Source organism: Arachis hypogaea, chromosome 9, assembly GCF_003086295.3.
Source record: "Arachis hypogaea cultivar Tifrunner chromosome 9, arahy.Tifrunner.gnm2.J5K5, whole genome shotgun sequence".
NCBI classification, from domain to species: Eukaryota; Viridiplantae; Streptophyta; class Magnoliopsida; order Fabales; family Fabaceae; genus Arachis; species Arachis hypogaea.
In genome coordinates this window covers 105,630,908-105,648,538 of record NC_092044.1, presented here as the reverse complement: position 1 = coordinate 105,648,538, position 17,631 = coordinate 105,630,908, and the positions used below count along the sequence as shown (strand labels likewise).

General features: G+C 34.6%; 1 protein-coding gene across 1 annotated transcript; it reads left to right on the top strand.

Annotated features, from left to right (window-relative positions):
• Positions 1-600: 600 nt before the first annotated feature.
• LOC112711491 (malate dehydrogenase [NADP], chloroplastic) lies at positions 601-5,120 on the top strand. The gene is made up of 14 exons (XM_025764159.3): positions 601-1,222; positions 1,341-1,431; positions 1,938-2,024; positions 2,681-2,765; positions 2,996-3,177; positions 3,265-3,335; positions 3,416-3,506; positions 3,614-3,688; positions 3,773-3,874; positions 3,969-4,091; positions 4,195-4,263; positions 4,346-4,414; positions 4,506-4,559; positions 4,775-5,120. The coding sequence occupies exons 1-14, from the start codon at positions 1,062-1,064 to the stop codon at positions 4,826-4,828; spliced, it is 1,314 nt and encodes a 437-aa protein (XP_025619944.1). The 5' UTR covers positions 601-1,061; the 3' UTR covers positions 4,829-5,120.
• Positions 5,121-17,631: the final 12,511 nt, after the last annotated feature.

Sequence of the window (17,631 nt, the reverse complement as noted above, 5' to 3'; positions counted from 1 at the left end):
TCCCAGACCACCTGAGAACTGGCCGGCAGCCGCAACCGCACCATTCTGGCACCTCGGATCTTCTACTCCTGCTTTGCATTTTCGTCCGATGGCCACTGCATGGTGAACTAATAGAGTTTTCAGCTCTAGTGCTTCCACCACCCATCATGGATATTCACGTCCAGCTCTAGGAACAACAGCAACAACAAGAATGAGAAAACAACGATGAAGAAAAAAAGAAATTAACATACTGAACATTTGAGAATTTAGGGTTAAATATAGAGGGAGGGATCACATTGGGTATAAATTGAAACTGTGCCAGTTCAACTAGCCGTTGGCACCATCCAGCGTGGTAAAATGAGGCCACGTCAACATTTTGATGATGACTCATCACCGAAAAACTGTCCAGGGACTATTATGGTGCCCGAAGACATATCTAGAGGATTACAATGATACAACTGAAATCTTAAGAACTACGTTAAATAACAACTCAAATCTCAAAGACCATTATGGATATTTACTCTAAAGCTACTGATCCAAGTCCATACATAGTTACACAAAAGAGCATATATTCTTACAGTGGCAAAACTATGTATGTACCATCAAAATATCATATCTAATCTGATCAATCTGAATAAATTGCAAAATTAACGCGTAAGCCTATTTTATTTTCCACATAAGTCTATCTATCCAATAATTGATCATAATAATAATAAAAGAAAGAGAGAGAGACCCTTTAATCCAAATCGGTTTGTTGTTGTGGATAGTGTTTACAGTGAGATGCTAGACATGTGTCATTCCCTTAGCCTTATATTTGTATTTCAAATCAATCCTTTAAATCCCTTTTAACCGTCTTAGTCTTTCTGGTTTTCTCCCTCCACTTTGTAACAACAACTGAAAATTATCTCTTTCTTTTCCTCATTCTCTCATCACACACACACACACACACACACACACACACACACACACATACCCATTTGAAAATTCTTGCTTTTTCTGTGCCCCAGAACCAGAAAGATTATTTCTTTACACACTTTCTTCTTCTCGGATTCTTGTGTTTCTCTTCCTTTGCCTCTGCTGCTATGGCTGTGGCAGAGTTGAACTCAGCTTTCACAAAGACTCATTTTCACTCTTCCCAGCTCTCATTTCTATCAAGGAGTGTCCCCAAACACCAACACTGTGATTTTCCAACTCTTCACAGGACCCAACAACATGCAAGGATTTCTTGTTCTGTTACACAAAAGTAAGCAACTTTGATCGTTCCGTTTTTCTTCATGCGTTCAGCTTTGATCGTTTTTTTTTTCTTTTGGGGTTTAACTGAATTTTCCATTTCTTTTTTTTTTCTTTTCTTCAATTCTCAGTCAGGTGCAGGCTCCAGCTGTGCAAATTCAAGAGCCAAAGTCTAAATCTGATTGCTATGGAGTTTTCTGCCTCACCTATGATTTGAAGGCTGTGAGTAGTAACCCCTTCCCATTTCTTCTTTATTCCGTACATATGCTTTGTTGTTCTATTTTTCATCTTTTTCTTGAATCCGAATTGTAGGTTTTGTGCATGTTTCTAGTAGGCTCATTGCATGATTTATGAGTTTTGCTGTGAGGCTTGTTTGGTAATTTTGGAGCCACAATTTTAACTTAGTTAGTATTCCTCTTATCACTTCAAATGGATTAGTCTTCAATTTTCTTGATCTAATTGGAGATCACAGATCACCAACACCGGATAAGTACATGAGAAGAATATAATAGTGCCTTCTCTTGGTTGCTGTCCACTCATTTAGGGTATTGAAACTCTTACCTTACTTACTGGATTGAGGCCATGTCTTCTTATGAGTACTTTGATGGAGGGGAGAGAATAAACCTATGTCCATGTGAAAGTTTAATGACTTTTACTTTTACATGCTTACAGTTAAATTTATTAATCTAAATTAAATATATCTTGAAACAATTGGCATGTGTTGGCAGGAAGAAGAGACAAAATCCTGGAAGAAATTAATTAACATTGCAGTCTCAGGTGCTGCTGGAATGATTTCCAATCATCTACTTTTCAAGGTGAATATCTTGGACTTGAATTCGTGCCATGTCGGTTAAGCACATTAACTCCAAACTTATCTATTTCTTATCTGAATTTAATTATTATTTATATATGAATGGGTTAAACACGGATATGATCTATGATAGAGCATTATGGCGTCATCTGATTCATGTAGCCGACCTAATCTAGGGAGACAATATGTCAGTAGTCTCAGCTTAGGATTTTTCAAGTGATTGGAAACTAGAATCATAGCCTCATAAATGTTTTTCTATCTTGTTCATTGTACTGAATTTGTTGTGAGTCTCTTTGGACTCCACAATCTTTCCTTTACACATTCACTTAAGGAATTTACTCACTGCCATAATTTGTAGTGTGCATCCTTTGCGTTTGAATATTGTTCTTCTAATCTTCATATAATCATCTTTTAGCTAGAGACACCGCATTCTTCTTTCTCTGTTGTTACCAACAATAGAAAATAAATCAAGCACGAAAAAGCTAAATTGGTGATTTAGTTAGAGTTTTGTTTCTAGGAATTGTTTATGTTATAACTGTCAAAATGGAGGATTTTGTCTTTGCATATACATGGAAATTTTATTTTATGAGAGAACAGTTACCTTTAATGTTCATGCAATTTAGTCACCCTGAATCTGAGCTTTTATTTTTGTTGTCTCAGCTTGCTTCTGGGGAGGTTTTTGGTCCAGATCAACCTATTGCGCTGAAACTATTGGGATCGGAAAGATCATTACAAGCTCTTGAAGGTACACTTCCTATGTTTAGGAAACTTGATATTTGCTATGGATTGGAAATAGGAATAGTTTGTAGCACATATTATTTGTAGCTCTGAAATACCGAACATCTAGCCGATTGAAGGTTATTATTGAGTCTTAAATTTAAAAATGCTTTAAGCTGAAACAAAATTCTCCTTAATGTTGTTGACATAGTATATCACAGATCCTTTTCTATCTAAATGTTCCAATTCAAAATGCAGGTGTTGCAATGGAACTGGAGGATTCTTTGTTTCCGTTGCTGAGAGAGGTGAGTATTGGTATTGATCCTTACGAGGTGTTCCAAGATGCAGAATGGGCATTGCTAATAGGTGCAAAGCCTCGAGGTCCCGGAATGGAGCGTGCTGACTTGTTAGACATAAATGGGCAAATTTTTGCCGAACAGGTAAAAAATGGTTGAAAATCTAGGCCTTATTCATTGCTTTATGCTAAAATATAGTTCAAGATACCAAGATTATCATGTATTCAACAGGGAAGGGCACTAAATGCTGTGGCATCTCGCAATGTCAAAGTTATAGTTGTCGGAAACCCTTGCAATACAAAGTAAGCTCCTTTGTTTCATTGATAAAATTGTTGTTGCATATTATGCTTGATTTTACTGATTTCCCTCCTTTTCAATGCAGTGCATTAATATGCATGAAAAATGCTCCTAACATTCCTGCAAAAAATTTCCATGCCTTAACTCGCTTAGATGAGAACAGAGCTAAATGTCAGGTAAACAAAAGCTATAAACATTAGGGGCTTTTCTGTTTTATTTTTTTCAAAAAATGCTTTACAGCAGAAAAATCAATATTTTTGCATTGTTTCAAATAAATGCACAGCTGGCCCTCAAGGCAGGTGTTTTCTATGATAAAGTGTCAAACGTGACAATCTGGGGCAACCACTCAACTACTCAGGTATTTGAAGGATATATTGGAATGTTGTGCATGAACTGAGTATCTTTAATTCTCCTTTATGATGAGATGTTAAACTGTTAACAGGTCCCCGACTTCTTAAATGCCAAAATCGATGGTATGCCCGTCATAGATGTGATTAAGGATCGTAAATGGTTGGAAGAAGAGTTCACTGAAAAGGTTCAAAAGGTAAAATTTGTAACTAACATTTGTAGTTAACTATGTAGAACACAAGATATAATTTCTTCAAGGTAAAGCTGATAGGGATATGTTTGGTTGGCAGAGAGGTGGTGTGCTTATTCAGAAATGGGGAAGATCGTCGGCTGCATCAACTGCTGTCTCAATCGTTGATGCCATACGAGCTTTAATCACTCCTACTCCCAAGGGTGATTGGTTTTCCACTGGTGTAAGTTACTATTAGTTTAATGACCTCCTTGTTCCTCCATGATGCATAAAATTATATGCAGGAATTTGCAGTTAAAATGAAATTTTCTCTTTTTCAATACCAGGTATATACTGATGGAAATCCTTACGGAATAGCTGAAGGTATTGTTTTTAGTATGCCATGCCGATCAAACGTAAGTGCTTGTAATCTGTTCTTCATTCTCAATTTCTCAAGTTGTTTTTGCTCTTCTTCTAACAAAAGATTCTGTTTTTTAGGGAGATGGTGATTATGTACTTGTCAAGGATGTAATCTTTGATGACTACCTCCGAAATCGAATAGCCAAGGCAAGTGTGAAACTGATAAGTTAAAATGCAGTTTAAATGTTACATTGTTACTCACATAGGGAGGAGCATTGAGCATGTGATTTTTATGCAGACTGAAGCTGAACTATTGGCTGAGAAGAGATGTGTGGCTCACCTAACAGGCGAGGTAAGCATCTCGAGCGAAACGATTTGTGTACTCATTTTATCACGTACACCTAGATTCTGTTAGGTAACTACAAATACTAAAGCATGCATTCTTGTCCGCCGTACACAATGCGAATCGACACATACTTTTCCATCATTGGATGACAAATAAAACGTGTCTATGACATGTGATCACTATGGTGACTTATGATGATATTGGTTGGTGTGTGTTTTCAGGGAATTGCTGTTTGTGATCTACCTGGTGATACAATGCTTCCAGGAGAAATGTAAGAGGTCAGATCCCATGTATGCTACAAAGCAGATATTGAAATAAATTCACACTAATTGATGTACAATAATGCTAGTTCTGGAATTAGAGCGCACAAATTTTATGTACAAGGGTATTGAGTTTTTGAAAAGAAAAGAGAACATACATTTGATTTTAGAACCATGAAGCTCAATCATGTGAATGTGATTAGGATGTTGTGGAACTTAGATCTATATATATTATATGATGCATCTTTGTTGAGCAGAATTAATGAAGAAGATGCTACTATATAAGTATATATTCCCGTTTTAGACACACTACTCTTCCTTAGTCATTAAGCATTTTGTAGACACACTCCACATTCTTTTGTTTTTTCTTTCATTGAATAATTTGTTAAAAATGCTAGTGATTATAGAATTTTGTCAAGTTAAAGATTGTTCTATATTATATAGAATTCTTTTATACAAACATGAAACAACATAAAATAACTTTATCAAACAGAATAAAATGTATAATTAGATCAGTAAAAATAATTTTCCCAACCCGAACCGAATTATAGCATGGAGACATTTCTTTTACTTCTTCCATCATTATTGTTTTGTCTCTAAACTTTAATTTCTTAATTTTTGTTCTCTTGTTGAATTGTTGGTCAACTATGAGGCGAGCTGTAATTAATTGTTTTCTTAAAAACTGTATTTCCATTTGGGATACATTATCATAATTGAAAACAACATTGTTTCGTTAGGTAAAACACTTAATTAAACCAAGTACCAACCTATATTACACAAAAGTCTCAAAACCAATAATGTTATATGTATGTCTCCATTCGTATTTTTATATAAATCTAATTAATTGAATTCGATTTATATATTCTAATACTAAATCGAATTAATATGATTCGAATTAGTAAGGTTTCATGTAAATCGATGTTAATAGATTCGATTTACCAAGAACTTTGGAGCAAAAGCAACCTCCACTTGTCACTCAGCCATTACACTTCTAAGTATTATGTTTGACAAATACTAATTATATAATATATATAAATATCTAAATTAATTTAATTTTTGTTTTCTCTATTTTTTAAATTAATTATATTTTAGTTATATACCATTATTAATATAAATATAGTTAGATGATAGACTTTGTGAATTAATTATTTTCTTATTGTGTCAAATTAAGATACTATTGTAGTATTACTGATAAATTTTATGGTTTCTTTATATTAGTTATTTTTAGAAGTTGAGACTTGATTCTTCATAAAATGTTAGTGAAGATATGTATTTCAAATTTTAATTTGAAGTTTTTAACTATTTTATATTTTATATTTACGTGAGACCGATTTTATCCCAGTGATTTATCGGTTGAACCAATAAACCAGTGAATCAGTAGCTTGACCGGTTTGATCACCGGTTCGGTTCTGACAACTATGTTTACAAGTTAATCATTTATTCTATATTAACTTTAAAACATAAATGTCAATAAGAAAAATACCCCATTTGGATTCAAATATAATATCAAAAAAATCAAAACGAATAAAAATAGAAATTCAAATTGTGTTTTAGTTCAAATTCCAGAAAATCTACATTTTTACAAACTTATAAATTTAAAACGGAGCAATAAACAATTTTTAAAAAATCGTTAAAAATCATCCTTTAACTCATCAACATCCAAGGAATCATTATCGAAACTTTTGATGTTGAAAAATTTAATATAAAGTATAGCCTTACAAACTCCAAAGTGACATAGGAGTTAAAACTTAGATTTTTTAGAATTAAAAATAACAATAACATATAATTATACAATATAAAAAAATCAACTATATTATACTAAATATAACCTTTTATATTGTATAATTATATTAATATAATATTTTAGTATAACTATATTGATGACATTACGTCAAAAAAGTATAAGTTTTATACTTAATTTTACAAATTTAATGATAATTTAATTGATATAGTATTTTAATTATTTTTCAAATTCTATATTATATAAATATAGTTAATTTTTTTATATGTATAACTATTTGTTATTTCTGACTCTGAAAAATCTAAGTTTTACTCGATTTATTACCTCTGCAGTATATATAGTAAATCGAATCTAGTTAATTCGATTTATTACTTCTACAGATTATTGACATTTACAAGCATAGTTGTAAAAATCAAATTAAACCGGCCGGTTCAACTAGAAAACCGGTGAACCAAATTTTAATCTGGTTCGGTTTACTCCTTAGACCATTTAAGGAAGAAAACCGATGTGAACCGATAAGAATCGGATCAAACCGGTCAAAATCGACGAGAATCGGTGCTAACCGGTCTAACCGAATCGGTCTGCTTGAAAATTTTTTTAAAATGTCTCCACCAGGTTTTGAACCAAGAACCTTGGAGCAAAAGCAATCTCTACTTGTCACTCAGCCATTGTGCTTCTAAGTATTATATTTGACAAATACTAATTATATATTATACATAAATATCTAAATTAATTTAATTTTTGTTTTTTCTATTTTTCAAATTAATTATATTTTAATTATATACCATTATTAATATAAATATAGTTAGATGATAGACTTTGTGAATTAATTATTTTTTTATTATGTCAAATTCAAATACTATTGTAGTATTACTGATAAATTTTATGGTTTCTTTATATTAGTTATTTTTAGAAGTTGAGACTTGATTCTTCATAAAATGTTAGTGAAGATATGTATTTCAAATTTTAATTTTAAGCTTTTAACTATTTTATATTTTATATTTACGTGAGACCGATTTTATCGGTTCAACCAGTGATTTATCGGTTGAATCAATAAACCAGTGAACCAGTAGCTTGACCGGTTCGATCACCGTTTCGGTTCTGACAACTATGCTTACAAGTAATTATTTATTATATATTAACTTTAAAACATAAATGTCATAAGAAAAATACCCCATTTAGATTCAAATAAAATATCAAAAAAATCAAAACGAATAAAAATAGAAATTCAAATTGTGTTTTAGTTCAAATTCTAGAAAATATACATTTTTACAAACTTATAAATTTAAAACGGAGCAATAAACAATTTCTAAAAAATTGTTAAAAATCATCCTTTGACTCATCAACATCTAAGGAATCATTATCAAAATTTTTGATGTTGAAAAATTTAATATAAAGTATAGCCTTCCAAACTCCAAAGTGGCATAGGAGTTAAAACTTAGATTTTTCAAAATCAGAAATAATAATAACAAATAATTATACAATATAAAAAAATCAACTATATTATACTAAATATAACATTTTATATTGTATAATTATATTAATATAATATTTTAATATAACTATATTGATGACATTACGTCAAAAAAGTATAAGTTTTATACTTAATTTTACAAATTTAATGATAATTTAATTGATATAGTATTTTAATTATTTTTCAAATTATATATTGTGTAAATATAGTTAATTTTTTTATATTGTATAACTATTTGTTATTTCTGACTCTGAAAAATATAAGTTTTAACTCTTAAATATTGTATAAATATTGTTCCGTTTTGAATTTGTAAATTTGTAAAAATGTAGATTTTTTTAAATTTGAACTAAAACATAAAATTTGAATTTTTATTATTATTTGTTTTAATTTTTTTGATATTTTATTTAAATCCAAATGGGAATATTTTTTATTGACATTTATGTTTTAAAGTTAATATAGAATAAACAATTAACTTGTAAATGTCAAAAATATGTACAAATAGTAAATCGAATTAACTAGATTTAATTTACTATTGATATAACATATCTAGAAAATCGAATCAAATTAATTCAATTTACTATTGATTTACTACATTCTAAATTTCATTCCTAAATAAATCGAATCTATTCACATCGATTTACATAAAACCTTAATAATTCAAATCATATTGATTCGATTTAGTATTAAAATATATAAATTGAATTCAATCAACTCGATTTATATAGAAATATGAATGAAAACATATATATAACGTTATTTATTTTGGGATTTTTGTGTAATATAAGTTGGTACTTGGTTTAATTAAATGTTTTACTCGTATTTAATAATAACTTAAATCTAAAATTTTAAATATAATAAAACAAGTCTTCAATCCCCTGCCCCTCCCTCTTTTTTAAGTGCAAATTTTGGTTTACAAATCATATAAGTTGGGTCAAACCCAACAAAAAGGACGCTCACCCATACGAGTGTGTTAACACGCGCGATACTCAACGGTTTCTATAGTGTACTTCGCGTTCCTCCTCCTCCCCCTCCTCTTCCTTCTTCTACTAATTCTTCTTTGCATTTTTTCTCCTTTTTCTTCGCGTGTTTCATCTTCATCATCATTTTTTATTACGGTTGTTGTTGCTGCATTGTTTTTCTCCTTCTCTTTCTATTGATTTTACAATATTATGTATTTTTTCTTCTTTGTTTGATTTTTTTCTCCTAATAAGAATTATGAAAATATGAAGAGGTAATGACCAAATCAGTACCCGAAAGATTAAAACACTGACATTTCGGTACCTGACTATTGTAATTGACAAAAAGGTACCTAAAAAATTCTAAAAACTGACAAGCGTGTCCATGTGCTTGCCGGACCAAAGCTCCGGTGAGGACAATGCTGACCTGGAGGCCAGATTTTGCTGACAAAACATATTTTATTTGAGTTGTAATTTTCAATTAACTAATTTGTTAGCCTAGGTGAAAATTAAATTAATTGAAATTGATTTGGCTCCCAAATCAGAGGTCTTTGCCCTAATCCCCAATTAACAAGTGATGTAACTAGTTGGTTACATACTGTGACTTAGTGTTTCACCAGGAGTAAAACTGAAAGGTCAAGTAAAGAGGGAGAGACGTTGCTCTGTGATCTTGGCGTGAAAAAGAAGGAAAACGAGGTGAGAGACATTGTCAAAGTCCAAGGGTCAAGTGTGAGGGTTTGCTAGTGGCATCATCGTGACTCCATTCTTCGTTAGGAAGAAACCTACGAGGAGGTAAGTTCGCCTTCATTCCATCCTCTCATTTATGTGGCTTTTGTGGACAGCATTATGATCATTTTGATTGTTTTAGTAGTGAGCCATGTTTGTTGTTTGTTTTCTGTGCTTGTAAATCCTTTTTTAGATGGATCGTCTAGTTACGTTTGTTTATCATCACATGGGTGCCTTGAAAAGGGGTGGGGACGGTAATGTGATATACGATGGAGGTTTGGTAACTGAGATACACAGGATGAATGTGGAGACATGTAATTTATTTTTTGTTGAGGGGTTATTTCTAGACTTGGGTTACCCTGGATACAATGTGGTGTACTGGCTAGAACCTGGTTTAGACTTAGGTAAGGGTCTTAGAGTGCTTAGTACAGATGCTGAAGTGATGAGGATGTGTGAGAGTGCGATGAAGAATGACAACACTGTACACCTATATTTTGATCACCCCAATCCTAGTGGTGATAATGTGAACGAGGTTAATGAGAAGGAGAATGAAGGTGTGAATGAGACCATAGCTGAGAGTAATGAATTGAATATGGCTTTGAGTGTTGTTGTGAAGGAGACTGTGAAGGAGGTTGTAAATGAGGCCACTCGTGATGTAAAGGAGTCGAACAAAGGTGAGAGTGGTGCAGGAGAAGAAGCTGCTAATGAGGAGAAAGGAACTGAAGGAGCATCAGCTCCACAGATGGGTGTTAAGAAGGTTACAAAGAGGCATCCAAGACAACCACCTAGTGGTTTATCCCGAGAAAGAAGAGCTTCCGAAAATGAGGTTCCTGAGAGTGATACTCGAGAAGCTAAAGCGGTAAATGAACCCACATACGAGACCAATGCTGATGATGTTAATGATCTGAATGAAGGTTTTGATTTTGGAGAACCAGTTGTGGATGAGTTGAGCCAAAAGGAACCTGTTACAGAAAATCCAACAGGTAAAGTTCTTTTTTGTTTTTTTTTTTGTGTTAGATGCTATGTGAATAAGCATTGCATCAATTCTCATGTATCTCAAATGATTATGCAATAGATAATGTAACATAAACAACTGGGAGAACCAACACAAGGAGAAATCATCCAAGGCCTCAACCGTCTGGGCAAAGAATTGTACATGGAAAGGAGGATGAAGCACCAAGGGTAGAGGTGCCTAACCCGAATAGAGAAGATGGTGAAAGTGAACCTGAGATGTACCAATATGAGTCTGAAGAACTCTGTAGCCCTCCTGCATCTGACGATGAAGAGGAACCTGTATTTCCTCAACATAATCCCAACACGTCATATGGGAAAATAACTCTAGTTGAATATGGAGTTCGAGACCATGGACCAATTCAAAGCAGCAATGCAGAAGTATAACATACAAATTGGGAGACAAGTATTCTATCTGAAGAATGAGAAGAAGAGGTGTAGGGTGATTTGCTGTGACCCCGACTGCCCTTGGTTATGCTACTGTGCCAGGACCAACTACCCAGCATCCTTTCAGATAAAGACATTTGTGGACGAATATACATGTCCCAGAAGCAACAATAGTAAGTCAGTTAGTTGTTCTTGGGTTGCTGAGGAACTGGTGCCAAAGCTCAGAATCCATCCCAATATGCTGCAGAGGGAGGCACAGGAGTGGTTTAAAGTGGAGTATGACATATCAGTTAATGAGAGGATGATGTATAGGGCTATGGAGAAGGCCAAAGAAGTTATTGAGGGAACAAAGAAAGATCAATACCTAAGGCTTAGAGACTATCTGAACGAAATCATGAAGGTTAATCCTGGTTCAAGAGCCAACATGGGGACTACTCCAAAGCCAGAGGGGTTGCCTAGGTTTAGGAACTTGTACATCTGTTTGGCTGCTTGCAAGAATGGATTTAAAGCAGGGTGTAGACCCTTTATAGTTTTGGATGGGACGTTTTTGAAAGGCTACTTTGGAGGGCAATTACTAACTGTTGTTGGTCAGGACGCGAATAGTCAACTTTTTCCAATAGCGTATGGGGGTTGTTGATGCAGAAACTAGGGAAAATTGGAGATTCTTTCTGGAGGAGTTGCACACTGACATAGGGGACTATAATGAGAATGGTTGGATTTTTATGTCAGACCAGCAGAAGGTGATGTGCACTATGATTGTTGTATTTGAATTCTTGTATGTAATGGTTGGGTTTTTATGTCGGACCAGCAGAAGGTGATGTGCACTATGACTGTTGTATTTGAATTCTTGTGTGTTTCTAGAAGTAACTTTTCTAATGTCTCCTAATTAATTGTGGTTACCATTCAATGCAGGGATTAATACCAGCATTGCAGGACATGATGCTGGGGGTCAAGCACAGATTTTGTTGTATGCATATGTGGAGAAATCTGAACAAGAGATGGAAGGATAAGAAACTTAAGGCAGCATTTTGGCAATGTGCAAAAGTAACTACTGATCAAGAGTTCAATGATGCAATGGCAATTGTAAAACAGATCAACAAACAAGCATGGGAGTATTTGTCCAATTTTGAACAAGAACAATGGTCGAGATCTAAGTTTTCAGAATGGCCAAAGGTAGATAGTTTGACAAGCAATAACTGTGAGTCATTTAATTCAACAATTGTGGGTCTGCAGGGGAAGAGCATTTTGACAATGCTTGAGGAGCTTAGGTTCTATATTATGAAGATAATGGCAACTCACAAGGACTCACTAATGGCTTACACTGGACAGCTAGCCCCTGTACAAGTTAGTAGGCTAGAGAAAGAGAAAAGACAAGCTAACTACTGGGAAGCACAATGGTGTGGTGATGATGAGCACAATCAGTTTGAGGTAACAAAGTGGCAACATAGAGTGAGAGTCAATACACGAGAGAGGACATGCTCATGCAGAAAATGGCAGCTGACTGGACTACCATGTTGTCATGGTATTGCAGCAATCCAGAGAAAGAATGAAAAGCCTGAAGACTATGTCCATCACAAGCTCACCATCGAGGCATATAATAGGACTTACTAGTTTCACATTAGCAGTATACCAAGTCAAGAGTACTGGAAACATCACGAAGGGCTGCCATGTCTGCCCCCTCCATACAAGAGGCCTATTAGCAGACCTACCAAGAAGAGGAGAAAGGATAGCACTGAGCAAAGCTCTGGGAGCCAATACAAGGCCAAGAAAAAATACAGACAGATAACATGCCAAATCTGCAAGAGGGTCAGTAATATTAATATCTATTTACTTTACATTTGATTTGCCATTTGTAAATTTGATGAATGCTGATTTACCTTACTTATGTCCTCTTTGTAAGTCTGGACATAATAGCAGAACTTGTCCTGAGAAAGGAACTGGAAGAGGAGCTGAAGAACTAGATCTTGATGAGGAAGAAGCTAGGGAGCAAGAAGGTAACTGGGAGGAGACCATGGAGGCTTCACACGCTGCACATGTGGCAGATGAGGAAGACCTCACTCAAAACCATCCACAAAGTCAGCCTGATGAGGTATACAATGTGATTTATGTTACCTTGTTGTTCCAAAATCGTGGATCTGTTTTTATGAATGGACAAATTGATGCAGAATAACTTGGTTAGTCCAACACCTGCTGGGAACACTATAACAAACGCTGCACCCCCTAATGTAGCCACTATACCAGCAGCAACCAACTTGGTCCCTCCAACAGCTACTTCAGAATCAGCACCAACACCAAGGAGGAGGGGCAGACCATCTTTGGTAAGGGGCAACCCAGTTCCACCAAGAGGAAGGGGCAGCACCACTCCAAGACAAAATGCATTAGCTGCACCATCATCCCCTGCTCAACTTAGGGTTGTCAGGCCTGATCTTGGGTCTAGCTCCCAAAGTCCTGCATCTCCATCCAATGTTGCAGTCCCATTTAGTGGGTCTGGGTCAATGCCATAGGGTCCATTAGTGAGGCCCAATCTTCAGGCCCAACGTACAGCACCATTTAGGCTACCAACTGTGACTAGGGAAACCATGACAGCAGCAAGCCCAGCCACACAGAGCAGGTTCACTGGCTTCATGCTCACCCCATCCTTGAAGAAGAAAAAGCCATCCGGACCACCACCATCAAAGCCATCAACAAATGACAAGAACTGAATTGATTTTGATCTTGGGTTTTTTAGTTTGTTGTTAGCTCCTATTTGGACATAATTTAGTTAACATAAACCCAAGTGCCATTATGGCATGTAAGTGCAAACCAAGTCTTTCTGTGTTTTGTTAATGTCATTTTGGGTCTGTTGCAGCTACTATGAGCATAAGTGTCTTTTTGCTAGTCTTATTTTAGGGTCTGAACTTTCTTAGTCTGAATAGTTAATGGTTATAACTTCCTTTTATATCTCCTGGTATTTTATTGAGATTTTGTTCACAAATCTATTTTACATGGCTTACTATTAATTTGTATATCTTGCTCGCATGAGGACAACAATAATTTCTTCACAAATATGTTCACAGCATATATTAAATCATCTCATTTACAATGAGGAGAAGATTACAAAATTCCAAAGTGTCATTGTTATACAATTATACTATGCACTGTCTACCTACTTAGCCAAACTAAACATAATCAAAGCCACATTTAACCCAACCAATATACACATAAAATTAGGCACAACTCAACCCTCTTCAGATTCTCCTTCATGTCATTCACTACAGATAGTACCATCATCATCCTATCAATTTTCTGGCCATCCCCACAATTGACATCGATTCTGCTTTTTTTTTGTTCTGATTTGCCCAGCATATTACTATTCTCTGAAGAAACTTCTCCTTCCACACATTCCTCTTGTATTTCATCCAACCATTGAAAATATCCGCAACGCATTTGTGTGTTCTAGCACAACACGAAAATTTCAAAGATCAGACAACAATAAAAAACTACAATTGAATAAGCACAGACGCCAGACCAAGAAGGGATATTGCATTAATTCCTCACATATTCATCAAAATTTCAAGCTTACCTTCCACATAGGGCAGCGTAGAAACCATCTATCAGGGTTGCTACTTGTCTTCGACTTCAACGGAACCACTGGAAGGGGACAAAAGCAACAGCCATCGTAAGTTTTGCTCACAATACCGGAAGCACCATCCACGTCGAAGGCTTGCATTGATGACTGCCTTCTCACCGTTGTAGCTTTCCCACGAGCCCTTGCTGTATGCATCTTCCAATTTTGGCTCCCCTCCTGCGAGTGAACGAAGAGAGCAGTATTGGGGATTAGGGCAAAGACCTCTTATTTGGGGGCCAAATCAATTTCAATTACTTTAATTTCCACCTAGGCTAAGAAATTATTTAATTGAAAATTACAACTCAAATAAAATATGTTTTGTCAGCAAAATCCGGCCTCCAGGTCAGCATTGTCCGCACCGAAGCTTTGGTCTGGCAAGCACATGGACACGCTTGTCAGTTTTTAAAATTTTTAGGTACTTTTTTGTCAATTACAATAGTCAGGTACCGAAATGTCAGCGTTTTAATCTTTCGGGTACTGATTTGGTCATTACCTCAAATATGAAATAAGAAGATGAAGAAAAAGAAACAGCAGAAGAAGAAGAGGAGGAAGAGGAAGAGTTTTGAATTATGCAGAACTTATCAGCACATATACACAAAAAATTCTTAAAGAATACACCCAAATATTTTCGTGTTACACCCAAATTTGCTGCAAATACAAAAAACTGTTTCCTCCAATGCTGTATTTTTTTTTCCTTTTTTTGTCTTATTTCTTTCTTTCTTTTAGTTGAACGAATGTAAGTTCATCCTATTCCAAGTAATTTTGTACCATTATGTGTTTTTTCTTCTTTGTTTGATTTTTTTGTTTTTATTCTTGTTAAAAGGGTAAAAAAAGAAGAAATTTGGGAAGATAAAATAAGAAAAAAAAGATGATGATGATCATGATGAAAAAGAAGAAGAAACAGCAGAAGATGAGAAGGAGGGAAAACAAGAGTTTTGAATTATGCAAAACTTATCAGCACATATACACCAAAAATTCTTAAAGAATACACTCAAATATCTTCGTGTTATATCCAAATACAGACAAATATTTTTTTTAATGCAGAACTTTTACATTACATTCAATTCAAACCATCAACGATGAACAACAATTTTCACAAATAAAAATATTATTCACCTAAAGAATCATAAACTACTAACGAAAACATTAACTAGAATCGAACCACACCCGGCCACTTGATTAGATTCAAAATAATCAATTTCGTTCTGGTTCAATTGACAATCTGAACTTGAATTATTCGTTATCTTCAACAACGAGATAACTGATGATGGAGGAGAAGGAGAAAACAGAAAGAGGAGAAGAAATTCCAATGAAAAAAGAAGGAGGAAGAAGAGAAGGAGGTGGTGTTGGTGAGAGAGTAAAACAAGAAGAAACTTGAGAAGGTAAAACAAAAAGAAAAAGATAAATAAGAAAAAAAGAAGAAGAAAATGGTGATGATGATGAAAAAAAGAAGCAGCAGCAGAAGATAAGGAGGAGGGAGAAGAAGTTTTGAATTATGCAGAACTTTATCATCACACATACACAAAAAATTATTAAAGAATACACCCAAATATCTTCGTGTTACACCAAAATTTGCTACAAATACAGAAAAGTGTTTCCTCTAATGCTGTATTTCTTCTTCTTCTTCTTTTTCTTATTTCTTTCTTTCTTTTCGTTGAATGAATGTAAGTTCATCCTCTTCTAAATAATTTTATACCATTATGTGTTTCTTCTTCTTTGTTTGATTTTTTTTTATTCTTGTTAAAGGAATAAAACAAGAAAAAACTTGAGAAGATAAAACAAGAAAAAAAAAGATGATGATGAAAAAGGAGAATAAAAAGCAGCAGAAGATGAGGAGAATGGAGAAGAGTTTTAAATTAGGCAAAATTTATCAGCACACATACACCGAGAATTTTTAAAAAATACACCAAATAACTTCATGTTACACCCAAATTTACTGCAAATACAGAAAAATATTTTCTCCAATGCAGAAATTTTATATTACATTCAATTCAAATCATCAACGATGAAACATTATTCACCTACAGAATCATAAACTACTAATAAAAAAATTAACTAGAATCGAACCACACATCAGCTACTTGACTGAATTCAAAACAATAATCAATTTCGTTCAATTGATAATCTAAACTTAAATTATTCATTATCTTCAACAACGAGATAAGGAGGAGAAGGAGGAAAAAGAATGAGAAGAAGAAATTCCAATGAAAAAATGAGGAGGAAGAGGAGGAGGAGGAGGAGGAGGAGGAGGAGGAGGAGGTGGTGTTGGTGACAACGATAACGAAAGAAGAAGAAGAAGAAGAAGAAGAAGAAGAAGAAGAAGAAGAAAAACGTGCACTCGTTGATTGAAAAATCTGTTAAATTAAAAGGCGCGTGAAATCGACGTGCTAGAAGAAGCGCGCGTCTGAATATATGGGCTTGTATGGATTTCTGTGACTTCGAGAAGTTCCCGGAGAATTCAAAATACCAATGGTAGAAAGTAGCCATAGCCACCGTCCTTTTATTTTTCCACCTTGATACGTCATGAGTGGCGGTTATGTCAAGGGAGGGCATTCAAGATCTCATACTCCAGACACATTCCATAGGAAAAGACAAGAAGATGAACAAAGATTGGGAAAAAAAGTCAGGACAGAGTCCGAAGGAAGACACTTCACTGGAAGAACTGAATCAGCCTTTATCCCCAGAGTTGAAGATTGGATGATTGGATAAGGGAAGGAAAATGAAGCCACTGCCATTATGGACGCTCCTAAAAGATCCTTCAGCGACACCGTTAGGGGAGGAAAGCTACCTATGGAAATGGAAGAAGATGATATATCCTCCTCTTCGGAAGATGAAGAGCATATGGAGGAGGAAGAGGAGGATGCCAGGAGGAGCCAAAAAGAACAAGAGAAAGAGAACCTGCAAAAAGAAAAAACT

Bases quoted from the DNA above. Each gene is read 5' to 3' on its own strand.
- LOC112711491 (XM_025764159.3), top strand. From the start codon at position 1,062: ATGGCTGTGGCAGAGTTGAACTCAGCTTTCACAAAGACTCATTTTCAC. The intron at 4,092-4,194 runs GTAAGTTACTAT...TTTCAATACCAG, and splicing joins GTGATTGGTTTTCCACTGGT to GTATATACTGATGGAAATCC. The intron at 4,264-4,345 runs GTAAGTGCTTGT...TCTGTTTTTTAG, and splicing joins GTATGCCATGCCGATCAAAC to GGAGATGGTGATTATGTACT.